General features: G+C 37.0%; 3 protein-coding genes and 5 non-coding genes across 8 annotated transcripts; 6 read left to right on the top strand and 2 right to left on the bottom strand.

The window, feature by feature from the left end:
• Window positions 1–794: 794 nt before the first annotated feature.
• Window positions 795–6,482, top strand: LOC144443353 (ileal sodium/bile acid cotransporter-like). Its single transcript, XM_078132813.1, has 3 exons — window positions 795–1,219; window positions 3,679–3,886; window positions 4,541–6,482. The coding sequence occupies exons 1-3, from the start codon at window positions 843–845 to the stop codon at window positions 5,198–5,200; spliced, it is 1,245 nt and encodes a 414-aa protein (XP_077988939.1). The 5' UTR covers window positions 795–842; the 3' UTR covers window positions 5,201–6,482.
• Window positions 6,483–10,607: 4,125 nt separating this feature from the next.
• On the top strand, window positions 10,608–15,267 carry LOC144442938 (sodium-dependent organic anion transporter-like). Its single transcript, XM_078132310.1, has 3 exons — window positions 10,608–10,978; window positions 14,120–14,327; window positions 14,686–15,267. Exons 1-3 carry the CDS (start codon window positions 10,608–10,610, stop codon window positions 15,265–15,267), a joined length of 1,161 nt encoding a protein of 386 aa, XP_077988436.1.
• A 2,981-nt stretch (window positions 15,268–18,248) lies between these two features.
• Trnag-ucc (transfer RNA glycine (anticodon UCC)) lies at window positions 18,249–18,320 on the bottom strand. The gene has a single exon. It is a non-coding gene; the product is annotated as a tRNA-Gly (tRNA).
• A 1,958-nt stretch (window positions 18,321–20,278) lies between these two features.
• LOC144442937 (fatty acid-binding protein, heart-like) lies at window positions 20,279–21,130 on the bottom strand. Its single transcript, XM_078132309.1, has 2 exons — window positions 20,936–21,130; window positions 20,279–20,485 (listed from the first exon to the last, which is right to left on the bottom strand). The coding sequence occupies exons 1-2, from the start codon at window positions 21,128–21,130 to the stop codon at window positions 20,279–20,281; spliced, it is 402 nt and encodes a 133-aa protein (XP_077988435.1).
• Window positions 21,131–22,420: 1,290 nt separating this feature from the next.
• Window positions 22,421–22,492, top strand: Trnag-ucc (transfer RNA glycine (anticodon UCC)). Its single transcript has one exon. It is a non-coding gene; the product is annotated as a tRNA-Gly (tRNA).
• Window positions 22,493–22,786: 294 nt separating this feature from the next.
• Window positions 22,787–22,858, top strand: Trnag-ucc (transfer RNA glycine (anticodon UCC)). The gene has a single exon. It is a non-coding gene; the product is annotated as a tRNA-Gly (tRNA).
• A 1,920-nt stretch (window positions 22,859–24,778) lies between these two features.
• Window positions 24,779–24,853, top strand: Trnag-ucc (transfer RNA glycine (anticodon UCC)). Its single transcript has one exon. It is a non-coding gene; the product is annotated as a tRNA-Gly (tRNA).
• A 358-nt stretch (window positions 24,854–25,211) lies between these two features.
• Trnag-ucc (transfer RNA glycine (anticodon UCC)) lies at window positions 25,212–25,283 on the top strand. The gene has a single exon. It is a non-coding gene; the product is annotated as a tRNA-Gly (tRNA).
• Window positions 25,284–25,554: the final 271 nt, after the last annotated feature.

Genomic DNA, 25,554 nt, shown 5'->3' with positions numbered 1-25,554 from the left:
TTGACATCACTTCTGACATCGTATAACCTATCAACTATATTGATGACAGGTTTTCAAAACATGTTTGTGTTCACATATCAATTTGACAAGCTAGGATTGTAAGCTTACCATAGGGTAAATGGCATATGGTCCTAAAGCCTCACATGTCCATTCTGATTAAATACAAATATAGTCGTGGAGAATATTGGTAAAGTGGACCTGCTTGCAGACCTTGAAGTGAACCGGGGCGCTATTCTGACGTTGTCTCTTCTCTTCTCCAGGGACAATATCAGAATCGAGTGTAACTTACTCCGTTTACATGCAGGAATACTTCTAATGCAGAAGTCCTCATCTGTACATTTTCACTGAACCCCTGGAAAGTCAATTTTCAAAAAAGCACTGTGGAGTTATTTACCCCGGTCGGGTTTTTTTTCTTCCTTGTAAATCTGTACTAAGAACTTCAGCTGAAAAGAAATTCTTCACAAAAATTAACAATAATACATTATCGTTTCTCTGACAACTGAGAAGTTCCTTGAATCACGCGTTAATTGTCATCATCCATCCGCCCCACCGTCCAACCGGAAGTGCGTAATCATCATTGAACTACAATTGGCCTCAGTATGACGTTAAGCCGTATCGTCATAATATCACAGGATAATAAAAATATTATCGATATTATAAATCTAGTGTATCAATATTTCCTTGTGTTTTGGTCAATATACGACATTGAAAATTTCCGTTTGTTGATTCCTGGCGTATTTAAAAACTCGGGAATGTGTGTTTTTTCTTCAGATCATTACAATTGGTGGTGCGATCATCTGTTGATATCGGAAACATTTCACCTATACTCTTGAAGACCGAAGATGACTACGACTTTCGAAAGTGTCACGATGCCGATGAACATCTCTAACGTGACTGCCGTCCAGCCACTGTCACCTCTTATAAAAAATTTGTTTCTAGCCGATCAAATTATCACCTATATTACGATCGTCTTGATTATGCTTGGTATGGGAGGCGCCACTGTGCTTAGTGAGATCAAGAGGTGTCTTCGGCGACCATGGGGGATTCTTATCTGTTGGCTCTCTCAGTTTGGTCTCATGCCTTTGGCAGCTTTCGGCCTGGCCCATGCCCTCAATTTACGTCCAGAATATGCGATTGGTTTGATAATTCAGTGCAGTTCACCAGGTGGTAGCATGTCCAACGTGTTAGCTTTTTACGCAAAGGGCAATGTCTCACTGAGGTAAGTGTCACAGTGGTATTTGTTATAAAGTGTGTGTGTGTGTGTGTGTGTGTGTGTGTGCGTGTGTGAGCGCGCGCTTACGTACGTATGTATTTCTGTATTTCTGTATGTATTTCTGTATGTATTTCTGTATTTCTGTATTTCTGTATGTATTTCTGTATTTCTGTATTTCTGTATGTATGTATGTATGTATGTATGTATGTATGTATGTATGTATGTGTGTGTGTGTGTGTGTGTGTGTGTGTGTGTGTGTGTGTGTGCGTGCGTGCGTGCGTGCGTGCGTGCGTGCGTACGTACGTATGTATGTATGTATGTATGTATGTATGTATGTATGTATGTAATGTATGTATGTATGTATGTATGTATGTATGTATGTATGTATGTATGTATGTATGTATGTATGTATGTGTGTGTGTGTATTTGTATGTCTTTCTGTGTCTGTGAACGCGTTTTTAATTTCTGTCTGTTGACATATTGGTGAGATTTCAATACCATAATCAAACTATATACGTAAATCTGTCAATGTCCATTCATTAATTATCTTTCTTGAATGGCAATATCATAGCAATTTTGACCCTAACGCGCATGTGCAGATACTTACAGTAATACGTAGTTTATACCGGGAGTTTATACTTCTTTTGCGGACTCACAGAAACATAAGTTAGACACGTAATTAGAAATGATCACGTAGGCTACATTTAACGTATAGTAGTGACATATACGGAGAGAAGAAGGTGGCTATACTTGTACTTTCCATAGACGTTACGACTTAAACCCCAAAAATATGCCATGAAAATCACGAAAGAACATATAAAATAACAACAAAAATATGTTCACGTTTACTCGTGTCATTTCTTCAGATACGTGTATAAGGTTAACTAAGTTGTATGACTAGTCAATACACGATGACCACGGCGGTAATTATACTTCATGCCCCAAGTCGTTGAATCTCAAATCTGTGACTGTTGAAACTCATCGTCCAATTCAGTCAGTCTGTAACACGAATACAAATACTACATAAACCAAGAGTTAATGTACGTGTACTCCAATTGAAAGTGTTACTAATTCGACTCATTTTGGATAATTAGTGTCCAGACGTCAGAGAATATCACGTACGTCAACGGACATTAGCATATGTATATGCACTCTGCAGTACTCAACGACCACCTGTATTACGTCGATAATTAGTGCACCACGTTTCGAAAGGGTGCCAAACACACATTTAACTTGTGACCACAAAACGACAATTTACATCGCATAGTTTTGATAAGGGAAGCGGTTTCTTAGGCCTATAACTAAAGAGGCGATTGACAAGTCACAAGAAATGGCATTAGGTCAAACTACCAGAACAGAATTACTTGTAAAACACAAGAGTTATTGTTTTTAACTTCATACTCAACTTTAAATCAACAAATGCACTAAATCATCTAGGCTTGTTTTCACGATACTACGACACATTGACAGTGTGGCGAAAACACTGCGGCATTGTGACTGCTGGTCAGTTAAATCATAGACCCAATTATTTCGTGTAGGGTCTATGGTTAAATGGCAAACGTATGGAATCGATCACTTAAAAAAAAAGCATCGAGTAAAAAATTAGAGTGACTCGGAGTTCATCAAATGCTGAACCTTCTACTGTTCTTTTTATGACAGGTATGTTTTCGGCGATATCGCTGGAATCGATTTATCTGATAAGGCTATGAAAGAGAAATTTCATCACGTGCCATAAAAAGACTAAAATAGAAAGACACTAAGGGCTCTCGACGTGGTTTAGCTTAGTGACAACAAACATTGCGTGCAAATCTTGACAGCTACAGATTGACGGAGAAAGCGACATTCCAAAATTTTTATGTCGTACTCAAAGAGAACCCGTTCATATATCAAATCTTTTAATGTCACCTTCAGCTTGTAAATTATGTGTCAACAGCATTCTATGTAGTTTGAGTTATAGCTGACAGGCTGTTTAAACCTAAAAGTAAGAAATTAGAAATTTTTAAGTTGATTTGTTGGGAAAAGTTGTTACAAATTTATAACAAACCTTGTTAGTATTTTACAGTGCTTATGTCGTACGGTTGGTTTGGTGAATAACATGCGCACATGTGTATCACATAAATTTTACGAATTTGTAAACGCACAAAACGCATGGAATGTTGTTTTACTTCATCTCACGCGATCTTAGATTGCAGCAGATTTGTTACCATTTTAAATACTATGATATTTTTGTTATATTTCAAATGACAAGTATATACACTGGTATTGTCATTTCACAACCATGTCTACTGTCCGCTACGGTTTAGCAGACAGTTTAGTTTGCTACTCAATCTGAAGTGCATGCAGTTTTGTGGAAATTCTGAAATCCCACTTCTCTTCGAGTCATTGCTTAGTGTGTCAATATGATTTGAGTGTCTATAACTGTTCCACAAAGCAAATTAAAAGTATGTTTCTCGTTCTACCCACAGTATCTGCCTGACTGCCTGTTCTACTGTGCTGGCTATAGGAGCTATGCCGTTGTGTTTGTTCGTCTACGGTCGTAGTTGGTCAAGTTCTGGAACAGTAGCAATACCATACTTAACTGTTATCATATCACTGTTGGTTGTGTTGATACCTGCTGCTTTTGGGTTATTCCTGAAATATAAATTACCAAAATATATCAATCGAATAACACAGGTAAGCAAAAGACTAGACACTGCCACAAATCTGTTATGTATACAATAAAAACCATGTCACATGCGACAGTGTATCGTCTGATTTGACAACAACAACGTTAGTACATTTCATCGACTAGCTAGCTCGACAAAAATTGCAACATTGTCTGTGTTGAATACCGCGAGATAAACATCAAATGATTTACAATGTAACAATTTGCCGAGATAACGATATCTCATGCTAATAAAATGTAGCAATGAATGTTTACAGTAAGATTGTTGTCAATTCAGAAATCTCTGTTTCAGGTGACTTTATTTTCATTGTATGTCCAACCAGTACATGAAACCACAATAATGCATGCAACGATATATACAGGTTTACGTCTAAAGTTTAAATGTAAATTACGTGTACTGCCATTTATAGAGTCATATCTTATATGTTTGATTCGATGTCCACAAAACTTTTAGTACGTCACAACTTCATCTAACCTAAGTAACCATTTCTACATACTGTAAGCGCAAGTACATTTGTCCTACATAATATGGTCGCCATGGACACCTGGGAGAGGCATGGAAAACTGATTTTAACTTTGGACTTTCCTTATTCGTCACTCCAATTTGATTGTCTTGAAATGCAGTTTACCAATTTGATGTATTTTTCTACTCTCTTTGACAGGTGTGTGCATTGGTTGGAATAGCGGGTCTACTGGTCGGTGTTGGAATCCGTGCCTATATCAATCCAATAATTTTCATTTCTGCAGAATGGCAGCTGTGGATGGTCGTGGCAATTTTACCTATTATGGCAGGAGCTATCGGCATGGTGAGTTCAAGTATAATCCGTCTCCCTTGTTCCAGCAGACGTACAATCTCCATCGAAACGTCCTGTCAGAACGTAGCCCTGGCGCTCACCGTCATCAATACATCGTTCCCCGCGGGCCAGGCACGCGCTGATATGCAAGTCATACCCAACTTATACGGACCAGCTATGGCTATAGAACTCTGTATTACTATCATCCTGTTCCGTATGTGTTACAACCGTGGTAACTGCAAAGCTTGCGACTATGGCGACATGAAGGAGGGAAACAGCGAAGAAATTATGATAGGCGATGGAGAAAGTATAGACAGTAAAAGCGACAACGGAGTGAAGATGATTCCACCATCTTACAACTCGGTCGTGGTTGATGCTGACGAATTTGCTCTGGAAGTTCCAACCGATGATATCAAGACCAAAGATTTCGGCACAAACACAGAGTACAAATACACCCTTTATGATGAAGACGAGTTCTCTCCGTACAAGGAAAAGGCTACCAACACCGAGGAAATTTACTTTCAATAACACTTTCGCAGAATAACTCCGTCGTGTTAAAGCAAAGTATCCGTCTATGTATTTCAACACTGGTTCTTTGTTTCCTTTTAAACCAGTGGTTAGGGGCCAATCTTTGAACAAACACTTTCATTGGCTTAAATCAATATAAAAAGCCAAACACGTGCTTGTCACATGGTCTCTTCATTGACACTAACTTACTACGAGAAAGTGGACTTAGTCATATCTCTCCATTCCAATTTCAGGAAATTTTCAGTATTTTGTTTGATATTTTTGTAAAAGAAACATTTGAATCGCAATTAATATAGATGTATATTTAAATTTGCATACAGGCTCTCGTTTCAAAAACAAACAAACAAACAAACAAACATTACAAATGTACTTTGTACTAAGAAAGTGCTAAGAAATCTTACACAAGTCAAAAGGCGAGACACTTCAAAGCGCATGTGCAGTATTTTTTGTTTTCACCGTTTCATACACCGACAAGTGACTCGCTGCAAACGATAGAATCCCTTTTACGTAAATATACAATTTTATATTAATAGTTATTAATATTATATTGATTATATTGTTACCATAGTAATTATTGACGGTTGTTAGCAGTAGGTGTAAAACAAACAAACACCTAGACCATAGCTTTAAAATGAATGGGATCTTTTACATTGTGAACGTTTTTATTTTTTTACTGATAACTTTATGGGTATCATCTGTGCAGATATATCCAGGGGTCAGAACTTGAGTCGTATTAAATAGCTTGTATGTTATTACTCACATTTAAGGACCGTGTCAATCTCTGACCTTGCAAGAATATTTCATGTTCCTTCGTTAGAATCGACAGTGTATTTTATCAGTGTTTGTTTTACATGACTTACAGAGTAATACATAAGACTATATAATTAATTACACAAGGATTTTATATAGATTATGTGTTTTGGCAAGTGGCAATACCCATTACCTCAGTAGCTCACAACTAAGCCTAGCCCATGAACTTGGTTATCTGGCTTGACATTGTTGAGCCAGTATCCCGAGCAAAACGTCTCTGGGCTGTTCTCAGCCATGACATAAAATTCGACACATATTTTGCATTTGAATGTAAAAGAAGTTATTTTTGACCCAAGGTTGACAATATTTTGTTCTATATCGCCAGCTACACATTGTAACTTTTCTATGCTTTTGTAGTCTGTGTTTTGTATAATTTTGTAGACTTTTAGTCTGGTACATTGTATTTACATTTTATACGCTTACACGCTGTATATTATGCCATGGACTTTATACCAAATGACCTTTCATTTCAGACCATTTATAGTATATTTTGAAATAAAAAGTATATGTTCTCTTCTAGAATTGCTGTACAGTGATTTTATTGACCATTCTTACAATACTTCACTGGTTGACATGACAGAGGGAATGTTTTAGTTTAGTGCGAACATTTCACCGAAGGCATACAATCATGTATTGAGAATCTGTGTATGCACGAACTGACCACAGCATCTATAGTTAGGCTACCGAACTGTCAACCTATGTTGAAGGTTCGAAGTCGAATGTTAATATTTAATTTGTTGTTAATAATTTTAGCAAAAACGACAACAAAACTCCTACCATTTGAAAGTAAAGAAAACACATTTGAGAGTTATCTAAGCAATTGACTGATAACATTTGATAAAAACATTGGTATTCATAAATGATGATATCTGTTCAATGAATTCTCTGGTCGGAACTGAAAGTCTGGAACAGTTCGATAGAAAGATTTGTGGCTTGGTTCACCATCTTAAAGTCCCGGGATTCTATCTCAAGTTCCTGTATTAGGTCTATTTTATCAGAGGAACCTTAGGATTACATGGGACCACAGACCAACCTTTCTCTATGCCTCTGACAGACAGCCATTTTTCCACCCAAATTTAAATCTTTTCCAGCACCGACCTCCAAAAAACATGTTGCCAATCGGTCGTCAATGTTTTCAATTGATCAGAACAAGATAAACGAGCTTCCCGAGAGAGAGAGAGAGAGAGAGAGAGAGAGAGAGAGAGAGAGAGAGAGAGAGAGAGAGAGAGAGAGAGAGAGAGAGAGAGAGAGAGAGAGAGAGAGACCAACTGAATTGGGTGAAACGACTACATTGTGGGTGGTGATTCCTAAAGAAGGTGTCGAACAATTTTGAAAATTTGTCTCCATTTTGATCGTCCTGTATTAAGCGCTTACCATATGACTTCAATTTATGCATATGACACTGGCGGTTTAGAAATGCTATGAAGTACAAAATGTAAACTGGAGGTGAATTAAAATGGTACTATCATAACACCATTCGTTTCTCGCATGCCCGTTATAACTGTCATCGACTACACGCCTTGTTGCAATGGATAAATGTTCAAACTTTGTCACAAATTGTACAAATCACTCTACCACTCGTAAACTGAACGACAATTAATACTAAATGTAGACATTCACTCATCTTGATGCAAAAATGACTGATAATGTTTGATTATAATTTGCAATGGTCGGTGTCTCTAATGCATTCTTCACCTCTTAGAGTACATACACGACGAAATGGTTTAATATCCTCGTTCGCCAGTTTAAAATAAGGCTCAAATTACACATATAAGTATATCGCATGTAATACAGTATGGTGTACAAGAAAGGTAGCAGAAACAGTAAAACTTGCCTAATAGTAATACGCATTCGTTTTAATCGATGTGAACTGTCAACACATACATCTAATGTTTTTTCTTTGGAACTGTTCTCTGAAGAGAAAAACTGTATCATGGGAGTTGAATAGAAAAACTTTATCACGGGAGTGGTTTGTTTGCAACAGTTTGTCACACCAGGCGTCTAAATTTGAGTAATTTGTTGTGGTAATGTTTCAAATCCACTTGTATGCTACCTTGACTTTATGCATCGACCGATGTCAAAAAAAATATCAGATAGTTTTTAAACATCTTTGTATAAACCAAATTGCTATAATGTATATAAGATATTAGTGTAAGGTCATAGCAATTTGTTTTCTAAAAATGATAACATTTGACAAAACCGTTTCATGCAGTGAACAGAATACCCATGGATGTATCCATGGGTATTCTCACACCTCTCCGGTATCGCTGCATAAAGTTCAACCTCAGCTCATGCCTTTATTGATTTCAATTGAGTTTTTGGACGAATGACGATATAAAAGTACTCACTGAACGATTTCTGTCGTTCTATATGTCATATGGCTGCCACTCCTTATCGTTCCAAATCAGCCCACCTGCATGGTGTGTAGATTACACCGTACGAGTAGTAATCTGAACAGAACGTTATCGGCCAGATCAGACACTAAATTTAATGTGAAAGCGAGCATTTATTTATGACACTAGAGAGTAAAGTGGTGACAGGTACGCTTATAAGTAATTGTATAGCATATCTGTCGATCTCACCTAGTCTTATCAACAAATCTGATAGACGGCTCCGATAACCTTTGACCCTATGTACATGTGGGTCAATATATTGTCGTAAGTCAAAGTTTTGCACGTGCGACATTGTCGTAAAAATACCAGACCTGTTTGCGGCAAAGCGTCGCTATTCTGCAAGGACAGAAAAAATACGCTGGCTCGCAAGAAAGTTTATTACAGAATGAAGTTTTAACAACACAAATAGGATACACAAAAACCCTCCTCCCCTTCAACCACGTATCTGGCCAATAATGTACTTTCTCGCTGTTTGAATGAAATGCCATTCATTCTGTTGCTGGGATCGGAGAATGTGCATCGGAGATGCTAACATCTCCATGGAAATATATCAATTTTATATGTCGACAACTTAGCTTGTCATTGTTTAATGATCTTGTCTCAGCTCAAAATATTTAACCGTTGGGCTTTGATCTAAGAAAGAGGTGAATAAGACACATACATCGACAAAAACGTTGCCAAGCTACGTATTAACGTTATAAGTTATTCACCTGTACTTACCGTTATGAAGTGTGTCGCATTCGCAATGCACACAGGTTATGGTACGTGTGGGTGTAAATATTTGGAAGAGTGAGTCTGACACTGGCATTACAGAACTTTTGAATATGATGACGTAGAGTAAACAACATAGTTGTCAAAAAAGAGAAGGAAACGTTTTAATGTCAAAGTATAAAATAAAAGTACGACATAAATTATCCTTTATCTCACACCTTTTCAATTTTCCGCAAGCGCTGCCGTGATAATTGATGTGTTCTTGTCGAAGTGACCAGTCACACATTTTCCACAAACACTGTCAATATATTAAAACACTTTGACATCATACAGTAACTGTCGTTTGCACGTTTACGAGTTAAGAATCACGTTTTGACAAGATCGAGGGTTGTTGATAAAGTTACATAAACGGTTGTGAGAGCTATTGAAGATATTTTTAATATATTCTGACCAAACAAGTTGCAACAACTTATGAAGATACAACTCTACGCTTAAATGTTGAAAACAGTCTCATGTATCATCATCATCATCATCATCATCATCATCATCATCATCATCATCATCATCATCATCATCATCATCATCGTCGTCGTCGTCGTCGTCGTCGTCGTGGTCACCACCACCACCACCACCACCACCACCACCACCACCACCATCACCACCACCACCACTACCACTGGCCATTTAACCATCTCATAACTCACACTATTAAATAGGAATGTTTGACCTTCACCTGTGTTTTCTCTGTTGTGGCTTAAAGCCTTTGTATTGTTACACTTAGAATTGGGTTAGTACACTTTCTTAGTACAGTTTATCTTTGAATGTTATACCATAGTTCACACCAGGACAACGTCAGGGGAAAGTCTGAACAGCATAGAAACATCTATCAAATAGTTAACGATTAACTCTTTAAACGGCACTTGATGAAGCCGGATTCAGAAAGGCATCAAATAGTGTGTCTTGCTATGGAATTTAACTGTGGGGAGAATTACCTTGCACAAAATCAATTGATATGTCACGATGTCACTTTTATAAACTGTGTTAGTTTTACTTTGGGTTTCATAAAATCTGACGAATAGGACTTGTTTTCAGTGAAAGATTTCGACAACCTTACATTCAGACGTTGTTCAGTTGATTTGAAAGTTTGGTACGACATTAATATGCATGGCGACAGGTTGTCAATACCTTTGTTTATACTAGTTATATGGGAAAGTGTGCTACTAACTAAACATACTTGAGCAAAGGTTAATAGGGAGAGTAAATTATTCATCGCTCCCTAATTTATGACACTTTACTCTACATATAAACACCCGTCCCTTGAAAGAATTAATCATATTCATTTTAGAATTTGAGTTTGCTGCATTCACAGTGAAACTCGACTTTTGTAGGACTTGGTGAGCTACAACATAAAGATAAAACGGACGGCCGAGTTGCATGAAATACAAAGATTCTAAAATTCGTTTGAAAGTGAAGAAAACCCCGAAACTGCCATCATGACGATGACAACAGAGTCACTTACCACTATGAACGCATCAAACTCAACTACGGACGAACTTGCTCCGCATTTAGTTCGAATACAGGAGGCTGACCAGTACATGACTTATGTTATCATTATTCTCATCATGATTGGTATGGGTGGTGCAACTGAAATCTCCGAGCTGAAAAAGTGTTTACGAAGACCATGGGGAATTCTGATTTGCTGGTTCTCGCAATTTGTCGTCATGCCTTTGGTGGCATTCGGGGTGGCTCACGCTGTCAATCTGAAAGCTGAATATGCGATAGGATTGATCGTACAGTGCAGTTCACCCGGTGGTAGTATGTCAAATGTCTTTGCATTCTATGCCAAAGGAAACGTCTCTCTGAGGTGAGTTCGCTGTCTGGGTTACGTCAAACTTACAAGTTCGATCTTATCATAGAAATCTTTAAATGAGATTAGTTTGTCACAGTTTTGTCAGATTTTACATGTATACTGTACTAGAACACCGAGAAGGCTGCAATGCCAGTGTACGTCGTAGGAGTCACTACAAAAACGGAATTTGACATGATGTAAATTTTACTATAGACTGAGACGGCTATATTATTAAAGTGGCCATATGGATGACAATTGGGTATTTATTTTGGATTTTTCATTTATAAAACAATTTTATCATAGCGTCCTACTTGAAAAATCGATATGAAACAACATTGACCAGGTCTGTGTTTGTCACTCAATACATTGCAAAAAAGTTAAAAAATTGGTAAAAAAGTTTGTTATTGTACGTACAATAACTAACATTGTACACATTTATCAGTCGTTTGCAATTTATTGGTATATATACTTTGGTATATATGTTGTTTCACATTGATTTTTCAAGTAGAACATCATGGTAACATTGTTTTATAAATTCAAAATCCAAATGAATACAATCCTCATCCATATGGCCACTTTAAGACTTCTGAAGTTAAAAAATCCCCTCTCTGTTCTGTTCGGTTTGTTTGACATAGCTTTCAATATTGTTTGGCTCACATGTGCTGACTCATTTCTACAATTCACTACATAATACAGTTTTTGGTATTTTCTAGGTTCATCTATTAATGACTAATTTGGTATTCAGACCCTTTGACCCAAAACTTCAAAAGTACAAATTAGTAAAATTTCAAGTGTACTCAAGGCACTACACTGCAGAATTCCTAAAATACTTCAGTAAATCACAGGGCCGGTTCTCTAGTTACCATAATTGGTGTTATGTCGCATACCAGTATCTATTTCTTTGGTTAGTAGTAGTAGTAGTAGTAGTAGTAGTAGTAGTAGTAGTAGAGTAGTAGTACTGTAGTAGTAGTAGTAGTAGTAGTAGTAGCAGCAGCAGCAGCAGCAGCAGTGGTAGTAGTGGTTCTGGTTGTTAATAAATATCTTCATAGTTTGAAACAAACTTACACTCATATTTATAAAGATTAAAACAAGAGTTTCTACTTGTATAAAGCCACGCACAGGGTGAAAAAAAAACATATTTATGTTACATATTTTATGCCATAAAGTATCCATAAACAGTGTCTAGCTTGTTTATGTTCTTTTATGTCATGTTTATGCCAAACATAAAGAGATATTTGTTTTCTGGATCACTTATGCAGTATTAACGTAACAATAAAGTCCTTGCGTGTTTGCATAAACTAATGCAAGACATCCAAAACAATTTAAGGGTAAAACTGGAACCACCTGGTGTTGACAATCAAACAAACCATCGATGCCCAAGTTAAACAACAGTTACTCCTTTATGAGGCACACCATTGGTAACATGCAGGGTTCAGCAAAACCATGCCAAAAGACGACATCCGCCCATCGTAATTTTGCAGTTGCTAGATCAGGCAATGTCTAGTGTGGAAGGCTAAAGAGACCATATTATAGGCTCTTCAAAATGCGAAATGAGACCTTGTTGAATAGTCAGCATCCAGACAAAGAGATGAAAATGTCTTTTATAGTGCTAAATATCAAGTGCGTAAGGAATGAGTATGTCAACATAGACTGAGATCGCAACTTGTTGGTGAATGGGGTCGGGCAAAGCAGCATGACTGGTGATACAGTTATCCTCAAATGGCCCAATTGTTCGAGTTGAATTGAATAATTACAAATTCACACCCATGTACTCAACCAGTTAGTACACCTGTTAGCAATTATCCATTCACTAAATCGTTATCATCATTCTATTGTTGCTCAAATGTGTATCAATTTTTTTTTAAGACCGGCAACTGTCGGGGAAGATTTTCAGGATAAAACTGGTGCAATTTAAGGTCGTATTTCCACAATCGACATTGAAAAAAAGATGAAGTATTTAAAAATATTTCCTCATTTTCAGTGGCACAGAGTTTTTTTCGTATTTCATCAAGAGCAAGGTTGAATCCCATAGACAAATTTCATAAATAAATATATCTCCAGGATAAGTAACTGTTTTCAACGTATTGGTTAGGAAGGCCGAAATTACAGTAGAACGAGGTGGTACTAGTAGCAATAAATCTAAGTTTATAGTTACTTTCTGAATTGGTCGTTCTTGGCGCTTTTCTCTAGACTTGCACGGCGAAATGAGCTCTTTTCATTTTGATTGACGTCGCGATTGCTATGGTAATTTCATTTCAGCCTCGCCCCCTACATGTATTACAGATAAGACTACTATTATTTAAATTGTGGCTGAAAGCTGATAAAAATACACACGGCATCAAGAGCAGTATTTTCTTACAAGGTCATAGATAAAGAACCTCAACAAGCAAATCACACATGTATCAAATTTCAATTCTTTAGGTCATCAAAACAATTGATGTTTTTGTGTTTGTTTTGAAGTATAATTTAATAATACGTGAGATATTTAGAGTGAATATAAGTGATGTAAGATATTCAGAAATGTCATAATTGATAACTTGATATATGGGTGGGGGGGGGGAGTGGGGGTGGCGGGCACACCCAACTCCTGCACTGAAATGGAAAGTGTCCATTTTCTGTGGCTCAGGTATTTCGAAAATGTTATGACCTGTCAACATGTTAATTTCACACTCATTATTGAAAAAAAGACATGATAAGGTGTGGCAAAGACGTTTTATATTATATATGTTTCTTTTGCGTTTTTTTTTCTTCAAAATGTAATTTTGTTACCATATGGATGAAGATTGGGTTTTTATTTTTGATGTTTTAATTTATAAAACAATTACAGTATCATGGCATCCATTTTGAAAAAAAAATCAATTTGAAACAACATTGGCATAGTCTGTCTTTCTAACTCAATACCTTGCAAAAAGTTGACAACAAAATGTGTGATAGTTTGTTATTAAACGTACAATAACAAACATGTAGGACGCCATGATAAAATTGTTTTATGAATTAAATATCCAAAATAAATACCCAATCCTCATTCATATGGCCATTTTTGATCGATTAAGCTTACACGTATTTATAAAGAAATCCACGTATGGGTGATAACGAAAATACTCATGACTCTCGAGTTATACTTAAATCTAGAGTATTGTTTTGATTTGTTTACAGCGTTACCTTGACGACGTGTTCCACCATCTTGGCCGTGGGTGCTATGCCATTAGCACTCTTCCTCTATGGTCGTAGTTGGACCCAATCGGCTTCATTCGATATACCGTACTTAACGGTCATCTTATCACTTGTTATGATTCTGGTGCCAGCAGCAATAGGTCTCTTCCTTAAATATAAATTACCAAAGTACATCGACAGGATCTCAAATGTAGGTGTATTATGTCAATTTTTATTTTTCCATGTACCATGATTTTTTTTAAAGATTTCAACTGACCAGTGCCTAGTGCACTGTGACCTTGATATTGGTTGAAAGTACGTCTACATACACAGTTGTTCACTGAACTATTACAACCGATGTTTTTTTTATATCAAAGCACTGAGTTTATTGAACATTTACCAACACTTCCCAGACAACTTTGACAACTTAATCGATCAAGATCAGTCGACTATCTGTCAGTTTTGATAATTTTCAAATTTTCAAATCACAATTTTCACAAACTATTTAAACGACTTTGATTTTCGAAAGAGTATTTTTTCCTAAATACCCCTTTCTCTGACTTTCACAGGTTTGTGCTTTAGTTGGAACAATAGGTTTGTTAATAGGAATCATACTTCGTGCCATTGTAAAACCAGACGTGTACACATCAGACTGGTACCTCTGGCTCATATCGGGATCCCTACCAATGATAGCCGGTATTGTTGGCTTTGTCTGTTCCAGCATCTTCCGACTTCCCTGCTCCAGTAGGCGTACCATCTCCATAGAAACCACCTGTCAGAATGTAGCCCTAGCATTGACTGTCATTAATACTTCATTTCCTGCTGGTAATCAGCGGGCTGAGATGTTAGTACTGTCATCGTTGTTAGGGCCAATAATGGCGATTGAAGTCATTGTCATTATCGCCGTGTATAGAGCTTTCTATAAATGTGGTCACTGCCGTGTCTGTGACTATGGAGACGAGACCGAAGATGACAACGTAGAAATGGTAGAGAGGTACATCAATAAAGATGGTGAAAGCGGCATCAGCAACAACAACGTCAGTGAATTAGATAGTAAAAAACCCAAGTCAGATGTAACTGTTGAAAACAGCGACATGAAACCAAAGGGCAGTGATGGTGTTAATGGACAAACAAATTACGCATATCAATAAAAAAATAAACATTCAATAGGTGCTCTTATACCACGTGTATCCATCTGGTCAAATGACGTCAGCGCAAAGAAACACTTTAATTTAGTCACCGAACTTGAAGTATCATGGCGTTATTACAAAGCAGTATATCATGACTAAATATCTACACAAGGAGTACCATTAACTCAAATTACTATAAGTGACATTGATTGGCTGGCCAGGATTCCAATGCCCTAAAATTCATGTTGTGATACTAAATTAATTCAATATTGTACATAGTTACTCAAACTCTCAATTTGTAACATAAACTCTTAATTTGTAGATCACATTTCTTTCACAACCAAGTTTTAAAATACCAATGAGGTATCCAGGCTGAATATTAGACATTTGATGACATAAGTTTTGTATTATATTTGAACTAAAATGTAAATGAACCACGAACAGTACTAAAAACACCAGAAGACGAGGGTTAATGCTATTGAAGGCATGCGTCGACGTCATTAGCTCAATTTATGACATTTTAAAATGTAGTGTCGTTTGAATTTTGAATATAGACCTAGTTACTAAAAACCTAAGGTAATTGAGCAACGGTTACTATATCGCAGATTTGCTAAAGTGGCCATGTGAATGAGGATTGAGTCTGAGTTTGTAACTCAAAATATGGCCATTTTCAGACAAAATGTTTAATTATTGATCCCTAATAGTTTTAACAAAATGTATATTAGTATTACTCTCTCTGTTAAAATCATTTTATCTGTAAATATGATTTGTACAGACTTTCTCTGCTGTTAATCCTCTCTCCATTCATTTGGCTATTAATTATCTTGAAATATAAAATCTTTACAAATTTAATATCACCGATGAGGGCGCATGGCAATGTAACAAGTACTTTACCAAACAAAGTCGCCCTTATGGTGTGCAAGTCCACTTCGGTGCTGTGTTGTTTTATTCACCATGTTTTATATTTGAAATTAATACTTTTAAGTTCATACGAAACTTAGTAAACTTATTATACCGATATATCACAAGTTAGAAAAATTAGGGTTTTCCTTTGCAACATGTGTTCCCCTCCAGTAAATGATCTTGGAGTTCTCAGCATATATCGTACAGCCTGGGTACTTAACTATTCATTGTTACCTCTCACGGCCCCTAACCATGTGTAATTCTTGTTACGGGTCAAATAATAATAGTAGACTTTCTTCTGTTGAACAGAGAATTGACATAGACGTTCAGCCTAGTCGCTAGTCGTTACGATTTATACCTCCATTCACGTATAGTCAAAGTCATTACTCCAGAAGTCCCGAGATGAATGAGATGCAATTTAAAATACCACGTTGGCATCTGGACTATTCACTGATCACATCACTCGGTTCATCCGTTGAACAAATAAACAACCATTTGTCAGAGAATCATCAATGTTGATGGCACAACTTTAATGAATCATTTGCATAATTATTGAGTTTCGGTAATTTAGACTATATATTAAAAACTTAAGTTTCAAATTTCATATAATTTGGTGCATGCACTAATAATAACAAGTACACATGTGCTATATATCTTGTTGATATAGCTGTTAGTTTTAATGAGTAGTTTGCATATTTGATGATTTTCGTTCAAATTTCACATTTATTTGGTAAATGGTTTGACGATAACAACGCACAAGTGTTTGATATAGTTTTTGGTGTATGTTTTAATTGTGATTTGCATAAAAAGTCTTTTTTGTTAATTAGGTAATTAGACTAAATGTCTTTAGAATACAAGCTTTAACTATCAGATAGTTTCGTTTCTGCATTTGAGGCTAACAAAGTGCCTGTGTCATTTTAAAGATTGTTAACGCAGATTATAATCTTAATTGTTCATTTGCATAATTACTGATTTTCGGTAATTAGGCAGTATCTTAAGTATACAAGCTTCAAATTTCATTTATAATTTGCCAATTAAGGGGTACCACGTGTACGGTAACTATAATTTAGAATTTTGCTTTCCGATATCAATGTTTGTAGGAACAAATATCTGCAGGCTTTGCCCTTACGGAAGGCATTCGGTTTACATCTGGTATTGAAGGTGTTCAATGTTCCTGTCAAGAGATTTGAGATTCTACATATTTGAACGTTTTACGATGACAGACTGAGTATAACATTTTTACAATGTCAGTTCAAATAGGCACCCAACTTAACAACAAAGACATACATAAAGTTGACAAACTTAGAATGACAGTTTCAACAAGTGGTGTGTACTATAGATACATACAATTGAGTAAACACCCCGTCTTATCTTAGAGAATTTGTTTTGCCGGCGACGTTTGTGTGTTCGGTTGTATTTATTTTCGATTCAGCAAGTATATTTGTTAATGCGAGAATGAATGTTCATGGACTCCGGGCCTCTAAATTTGCACTGGCAGAGACAAAAAAATTGAAGTGAATTGAAGCTTGAAGTGAATCTCAAATTTTCGGTGACGTCTCGTCAGCATCGTCTGGGGTGTACCGGGATGCAGGCATGGAGATCCAAGCTTTGTCTCTCAAGTTCAATTTCACTTGTCTCTTGTCGTCAGCGAAAATTTGGGTTTCACTTCCAAGAATTATTTTGACTCTGTGAGAAGAAATATTCATTACTACATATAATTGTTAAGCTATGAGTTCATAATGTATCAGCCATTTTTTACACACATATTGAATCTCAAATACGTCCTGGGGACTTCGCTACCCTGGCGTTAGTCCGTTTGTGTTTGTTATCATATTGAATAAATATTAATTTTGGGATGCTGTTCGCCCTCACTGTAAACATGAAGTTCATGCTTCATATTATAGCTGGATTCGGAGTATTCTGTGTGATAAATTTCACTAGATTTAACTGATTCTCAAAGACCGCTATACAGCTGGCCTTGAACCCATGGAACTACTATAGAGCATGTCCTGAGCCCACACACAAACACAAAATAAACTTTTCTGTGTCACTGAACCGATTATTCGATTATCAAGCGACGGGCAGCAGGAAAAAAAGCATGCGTCAGCCGGGAATCGAACCCAGATCTATTGCTTGGAAGGCAACAATGCTAACCTTTACACCACCGACGCCACGTTATTTTACATGAAGAATTCGGAATTGTAAAGTGTAGTTTTCTCTTTTGGGTTTGTTTCTGTCAATTCTTACGTACAGGCTTTTTATACTATTTTGACGATGGTTCTTGCTAGGAGATTTTAATTTTGGGTTTCATAATCTTCATAACAACTCGTAACAATGACATGTTGATATTCAGATTTTCACTGAACAGTTGTGCGTTTAGTGTAGGCTTCGTTAGCATGATTAATGACTAAACATTTTTACTGTTTTTTTCTTTAAAAAAAGACGACGCATAGTTTTCGGAATAATTCAAATAGCTAAAATAAGGGCAACATTGATTTCAAAAGCATGTATTTTATCGTGTGCAATATCATGGATGTAATAACATTAACTACATGTATTATTGGAGTTTACATCATTATTGTTACGTCACGTGATCACAACACTGTTACGTCACTTTATGCCATTGTCATAGTGTAGTATACTTTCTTTAGTTCTCTCCTTTGTCATGGAAAACATTCAGGATGCCGAAACAACATGGACTGAGAACAAGGACACTGTCGTCACTAAGTAATTTTCATTACAATGTTTTGGGGTGAATAATGTAATCAGCTGTTATAGGTATAAATCCTTATTACCCCCACCCCTCCCTGACATGTACTGTGTTATTGTTTACCCCGTGAAAGTATTGCACAAAGAGGCTAGTGGTTTACGACGATGTAAGAGCTCTAGCTCACAAATACTTTGCTGAGCACAATATGCACATTAATCACGTAAAATTTCAATGCCCAAGCTTGCACTTACACCCTAAAGCGTGTCAATGATTTCACCATATCTTTCTTTATGTAGCCCGCCCTCACATGACCAAATCTTTTCATCAACAAGTAACTTTTCAGCCAATCATACAGCTCCTTCTTTACGACATTTTGAAACAAGTCCTTAATTGTCCTTGACGAAGTCTAACGATGCTTTGCACCTAAGGAATTAGCAAGCATTTAGAAATAACACATTTAAGATGGTGTTCTTAATGTGGCAGACACGACACACGCAAACACTGTGTTTGATGTTATATCATTGACTGAACCCAGCGTTTAAACTCTCAAACAAGATTTTGGGACGAAATGGGGTCAAACGGTTTATTTTCTTACATTTGTAATTGAACACACTGAGACTTGACATAGATAGTACTAGTCTTAACTTGGTGCCAAAGTGGTATCGAATCATCTAAGAGAGATCTGTAGCTGCGATGAAGGATAGCACTACACAGCTAATAGAGATACTCCCGAGAACTAGTGAGAGAGTCTAGACTAACACATATATAGATGTCCACTTGTCATCATTCTTCAGAGAATCATCCACGGTGGTGATGAATGAAAAGCGCAATGTTTCATAATATGCTCAGTGCTTCCATGTACATGTAATCACTTGTTCAGTTCTGTGATTTACCAAGCAAATGCACATTCTGACCAGTGTAAGACGTTACTAGAGTGACTATTTTGAAGAGGAGAGAGAGAGAGAAAGAAAGAGAGAGAGAGAGAGAGAGAGAGAGAGAGAGAGAGAGAGAGAGAGAGAGAGAGAGAGAGAGAGAGAGAGAGAGAGAGACAGACAGCCAGAGGATGACGTGCCCATGTACCCGTTATAAATCCATAATTTTTAAAATATCATGTTTCATGTATTCCAGATGTTATCAAATACATGAAAACAAAATAAAAATTGAGAAAAGTTATGCTATGCATTGCTTTACGTGTATACCACACCATACCGTACCACACTATAAACATAGCATCGACACTCCAAATCGATTTTCTAAACATACGCAGGACGAAAGCACAGGAAGTATAACGTTTAAATCATCATCAAAACATTTTATTGTCAAATATCTCCGGCAAGTCTTTTCTGATTACAGCATGGTGAATTATCAAAAAACGAAAAAAAATGTGTCGTCTTAAGTTCATCAGTATCGGGTGCCCTTTTAAGCGCTGGCGAAGATGCGTTTGGCAGATACGCTTCCAACACTCAAAGTGACGACCAACTTGCCACCGACGACTTCATAGCTGGATGACGGTTCCTTGGGGTATTCAGCACCTGGCCTGATCACCAACTTGTTTCCATCCAAACTGGCAAGACCCTTCTTGACAGCACCGGTTACATCGTTAACCAAGTCGAATACTGTACCAACCTTGTAAAAATAGAATAACAATGAAATTTAATTATCAGATTGAAATGCTAGAGTTTTATGTCTATTCTCTCTGGCCATGGAAGTGTATATTTTCCTTGTCAAGTTTGGCATTATCTGGCCACTGCACCTGAGCCGCAAGGTTTACACAAAATAATTCAGTTGTCCACGAACAACTTGTTCTCTTAGCTTTGTCAGACCACCACCACCACCACCACCACCACCATCACCCCCACCACCCCCACCACCACCACCACCACCACCACCAGAACTTAGAATAGCAGAGACTCCGTGTTTGGTGTGCTCTGTAGCATTACGAAGTAGGCGTAAGAAATATCAGTAGCAGTTGTATATATCATAATATTACTAAGACCAATATCCAAGAATTCCAAGTTTAATCATAGTGGAGGGTCTATTATGGTTTGATATTGAGAAAGATATACTAGTACTTACTGGTACATTCTGCTCCTGGGTACGTTCTGGTCCAATAACTTTAACATGAAAACCACTGCCTGCTTGTGAAATCACCATGGTAGGTTCGATACTGAGAGCCTTGGCCTTAGCTGGGGCTGGTGCATCCATTGCATCAAGGAAAGCTCCTAAGTTCTCGCTCTTCTCCAACTTCCATGTTCCAACAAGATTTGCCATGGCGATGTACAGCAGAGGTCCTACGTGAAGTAACGAAGAAAGGAGTCTTCTTTGATGGTCTCAGGTTAGTATCGGTGAGAGCGATGTGGAAAAGCTGGACTTTGTGGGCCTTAAATAGTCTTTACCGTGGGAAGTTTCATTATGAAATGGGTAGACCCCTGTATTTGTTTGATTAGTAAATAATGTCATTTTTTCATGTTGCAGTTTTTCTGATTTTCTAGTTACAATAAGTTTGATTTCCATGTTATAGTACAATCATGTATGATACCGAAACCGCCTTTTCTTATGAGAATGAAATACATCGGTTTTAAGTATCTATGTTTTCAAAGAGATTGCCAGAGTTTTAATTATTTGTAAAATCAACTTTCTTCCCCATAGCAAATTGTTAAAACCCGAATTCATTGTCTGTTTGCAGCTCATTAGTATGTTCTTGAAGGTGTTGAGTTTTTCTGTCAAGATAAATTGCTATTCTATATATTTGAACGTTTTACGATGACAGTATGAACATTTTACAATGTCAGTCCAAATAGGCACTCAACTTATTTAACAAAGATATACATAAAGTTGACAAACTTAACATGACAGTTTCAACAAGTGGTGTGTACTATAGATACACTTGTATAAACGACCCATATCTTATCTCAGAGAGTTTGTTTTGCCAGTGACGCTTGTGCATTCGTTTATATTTACATATATTTTCTGCAAGTATATTTGTTAAGCTATGAGTTAATAATTTATCAGTCATTTTTATATACATATATTGAATCTTCAAAACGTCCTGGAGATATCGCTACTCTGGCGTTAGTCTGTTTGTGTTTGTTATCATATTGAATAAATATTAATTTTGGATGCTGTTCGCCCTCACTGTAAACATAAAGTTCATGACCCTTATTACAGCTGGAGCGGATTCGGAGTATTCTGTGTGATAAATTTCACTAGATTTTCCTCGAACATCACTATGGAACACGTCTTAAGCTTCCGATTAAATAGCCAGATATAAGACTTACACTCTGTCTTACTTGTGCATACTGTTTTTAGTTTTGCACTAAAAGTCACATTTGCACTAACCATACTGGTAGAGAATAGACGAGTTACCTAAGTAGGCCAATTCATGAACCCTTAGATTATCATTCGAGTCACGTTCCACGGTGGGAAAGGCGAAAGTCGACACACGACTTGACTCCAGAGTAAGCGACAGGAATAACACGATAAATACGAAAAAAATGAAAAAAGAGAAAAGAAACACGTGCTTTGTCAATTCTCAAACTAATGGCAAAGTTACATAACATGGCGTCGGTGGTGTAAAGGTTAGCATTGTTGCCTTCCAAGCAATAGATCCGGGTTCGATTCCCGGCCGACGCATATTCGTTTTTCTTCCACTTCTTTTATATACTACCCGTATAGAACTAAATGAGATGGATTTTATCAAACAAATGATTTTAGTTTTAATCGATACATACACAATAATATTGTTTTACGAGATATAGGGGAATTCCTAATTTGAAAATCGCTGGCAAGGGTCACGTCACGTCACGAATGTGAAATTTGTTCCAATTTTTAATGTGCATATAAATAACACAGAACGGACGTGTTCACCTGAAAACGAAATAAGGTGTTCACGTATTGGAAACTAATGGAAAGTTATATAGCCACGTGGCGTCGGTGGTGTAAAGGTTTGCATTGTTGCCTTCCAAGCAATAGATCCGGGTTCGATTCCCGGCTGACGCATGCTTTTTTCCTACTGCTCATCAGTTAAAAATCGATCAATCGTTTTGGTGAATGTGATACAGAAAACAGTTTATTTTGTGTCTGTATGTGGTACAATTTTCTGTTGGTGTTCCGAGTTGTGGAAATATGACCTGGTAATCTAATGGCAAGGTATGGCGTGTCTGTCGGATTCCCAGGAGTGTCTAGCTTTACACGATTGAAGGAAGTAGAGGGAGTGGGGTTGTATTTACGAGCGAGAGGAAATATTGAGCTGAAGTTGTAGATAAGAATTAATTCAAAATAGAACATGATTTTGAACAACGTTCCGTTGATTGTTGAAAGCAAGTGAAGATGTGCTAGGGGCAGGTGTATTGAAATTGGTCTGTTACCGCAGGAGTCCGGCATGGACACGCCTGTGCACTTAAATGAACTCTAGCTTTGATCCTTAAAATTAAGTAAAGTCTAGTAAAATTTGTTATCCCTCTTGATATGAAATCTCACTTCTTTATATGATCATTGACTCAGACTACAACCATCGCCACGATCGTGAAAGTTGCTACTGAACATGAACCTGAAAAAACACGCATTAGTCAGAATTAAAATGAGAGTCTGCCGTAAGGTGGCGTCGGCTGGTGTAAAGGTTAGCATTTTTTTTGTTAGCATTGTTGCCTTCCAAGCAATAGAGCTGGGTTCGATTCCCGGCTGACGCAGGCATTTTTAATGTCCATAAATTGAAAATGTAAAAGTAACCGTAATATTAGTTCGGTGAATGTGATGTAGAAAAAAGGTCACATTTTTGCATGTCATAATACTAGTAGTGTAATGCTAATGTATAATGCTCGCAATCTGTTTGGGGAAAGGGCGATCAGACTGCGCCCACAACGGCTGATCTGTCTGTGTACCTGTTGGGCCGTCGCGCTGACAACAAGAACATCGTCTTAACAGCGTGAGACTTCTTCGAGGTCAATTACGGACATGTTGGAATATGTCGTAAAGAAGGAGCTGTGTGATTGGTTGAAAAGTTACTGGTTGATGAAAAGATTTGGTCATGTGAGGGCGGGCTACATAAAGAAAGATATGGTGAAATCATTGTCACGATTTAGGATGTAAGTGCAAGCTTGGGCATTGAAATTTTACGTGATTAATGTGCATATTGTGCTCAGCAAAGTATTTGTGAGCTAGAGCACTTACAACGTCGTAAACCACTAGCCTCTTTGTGCAATACTTTCACGGGGTAAACAATAACACAGTACATGTCAGGGAGGGGTGGGAGTAATAAGGATTACCTATAACAGCTGATTACATTATTCACAACGAAACATTGTAATGAAAATTACTTAGTGACGCCAGTGTCCTTGTTCCCAGTCCACGTTGTTTCGACATCCTGAATGTTTTCCATGACAAAGGAGAGAATTAAAGAAAGACTGCTACACTATGACAATGGCATAAAGTGACGTAACAGTGCTGTGACCACGTGACGTAACAATAATGCTGTGTTAGGGCATGGAAGTATAACCCACTTCCATGGTTAGGGAATTCAAACTCCAATAATACATGTAGTTAATATTATTACATTCATGATATTGTACACGATAAACTACATGGGTATCGAAATTGATCTTGCCCCTGGTTTAGCTATTGAATTATTTCGAAATCTGCGCGTCATCCTTTTTTTAAAGAAAAAAGTAAAACTGTTCAGCATTAATTTGGCTAAGCGAAGCGTACACTAAAGGGCAAACTGATCAGTTAAAATCTGAATATTGAAATGTCATATAGTTATGAGTTGCTTTGAAGATTATAAAACCCCAAATTAAAATCTCCTGGCAAGAACCATCGTCAAAATAGTATAAAAAGCCTGTACGTAAGAATTGACAGAAACAAACCCAAAAGAGAAAACTGTACTTTACGATTCCAAATTCTTCACGTAAAACTAGTAAGGTGGCGTCGGTGGTGTAAAGGTTAGCATTGTTGCCTTCCAAGCAATAGATGCCATGGGTTCGATTCCCGGCTGACGCATGCTTTTTTTTCCTACTGCCAGTCGCTTGATAATCGAACAATCGGTTCAGTGATACAGAAAAGTTTATTTTGTGTTTGTATGTGGGCTCAAGACATGCTCCATAGTACTAACAGTAGTTCCATGGGTTCCAGGCTAGCTGTATAGCGGTCTTTGAGAATCAGTGAAATCTAGTGAAATCTACCGCACAGGATACTGTACTCCGAATCCAGCTATATATGGATCATGAACTTTATGTTTACAGTAAGGATGGATAGCATCCAAAATTAATATTTATTCAATATGATAACAGAAACAAAGAATTGAAGTTCAGAAGAGAAAACTATATTTTACGATTCCGTCTTCATGTAAAATAACGTGGCGTCGGTGGTGTAAAGGTTAGCATTGTTGCCTTCCAAGCAATAGATCTGGGTTCGATTCCCGGCTGACGCACTCTTTTTTCAATTTTTTGATAATGTCAAAGTCGTGAGTAATCATCGTTTCTCAGAATTTACAGAATTCTCAGAATATATATAGATATAGATATAGAAATAGATATATATATATATATATATATATATATATTTTATATATATATATATATATATATATATATATATATATATATATATATATATATATATATATATATATATATATAATACTGGGTATTTATTTTGGATTTTTAATTCTTAAGACAACTCTGCCATGTTTTCCTACTATG

Source organism: Glandiceps talaboti, chromosome 12 (genome assembly GCF_964340395.1).
Source record: "Glandiceps talaboti chromosome 12, keGlaTala1.1, whole genome shotgun sequence".
Classification (NCBI taxonomy): Eukaryota; Metazoa; Hemichordata; class Enteropneusta; family Spengelidae; genus Glandiceps; species Glandiceps talaboti.
The sequence above is the reverse complement of the archived record's forward strand: the minus strand, read 5'-3'. Positions and strand labels throughout refer to the sequence as shown.

Excerpts from the sequence above, each read along its gene's own strand:
- LOC144443353 (XM_078132813.1), top strand. The coding sequence starts at position 843 with ATGACTACGACTTTCGAAAGTGTCACGATGCCGATGAACATCTCTAAC. Across the intron at positions 1,220-3,678 it reads AAGGGCAATGTCTCACTGAG|TATCTGCCTGACTGCCTGTT; the intron begins GTAAGTGTCACA and ends TTCTACCCACAG. Across the intron at positions 3,887-4,540 it reads ATATCAATCGAATAACACAG|GTGTGTGCATTGGTTGGAAT; the intron begins GTAAGCAAAAGA and ends TCTCTTTGACAG.
- LOC144442938 (XM_078132310.1), top strand. The coding sequence starts at position 10,608 with ATGACGATGACAACAGAGTCACTTACCACTATGAACGCATCAAACTCA. Across the intron at positions 10,979-14,119 it reads AAAGGAAACGTCTCTCTGAG|CGTTACCTTGACGACGTGTT; the intron begins GTGAGTTCGCTG and ends ATTTGTTTACAG. Across the intron at positions 14,328-14,685 it reads ACATCGACAGGATCTCAAAT|GTTTGTGCTTTAGTTGGAAC; the intron begins GTAGGTGTATTA and ends TGACTTTCACAG.
- LOC144442937 (XM_078132309.1), bottom strand. The coding sequence starts at position 21,130 with ATGGCAAATCTTGTTGGAACATGGAAGTTGGAGAAGAGCGAGAACTTA. Across the intron at positions 20,486-20,935 it reads CCCAGGAGCAGAATGTACCA|GTTGGTACAGTATTCGACTT; the intron begins GTAAGTACTAGT and ends TATTTTTACAAG.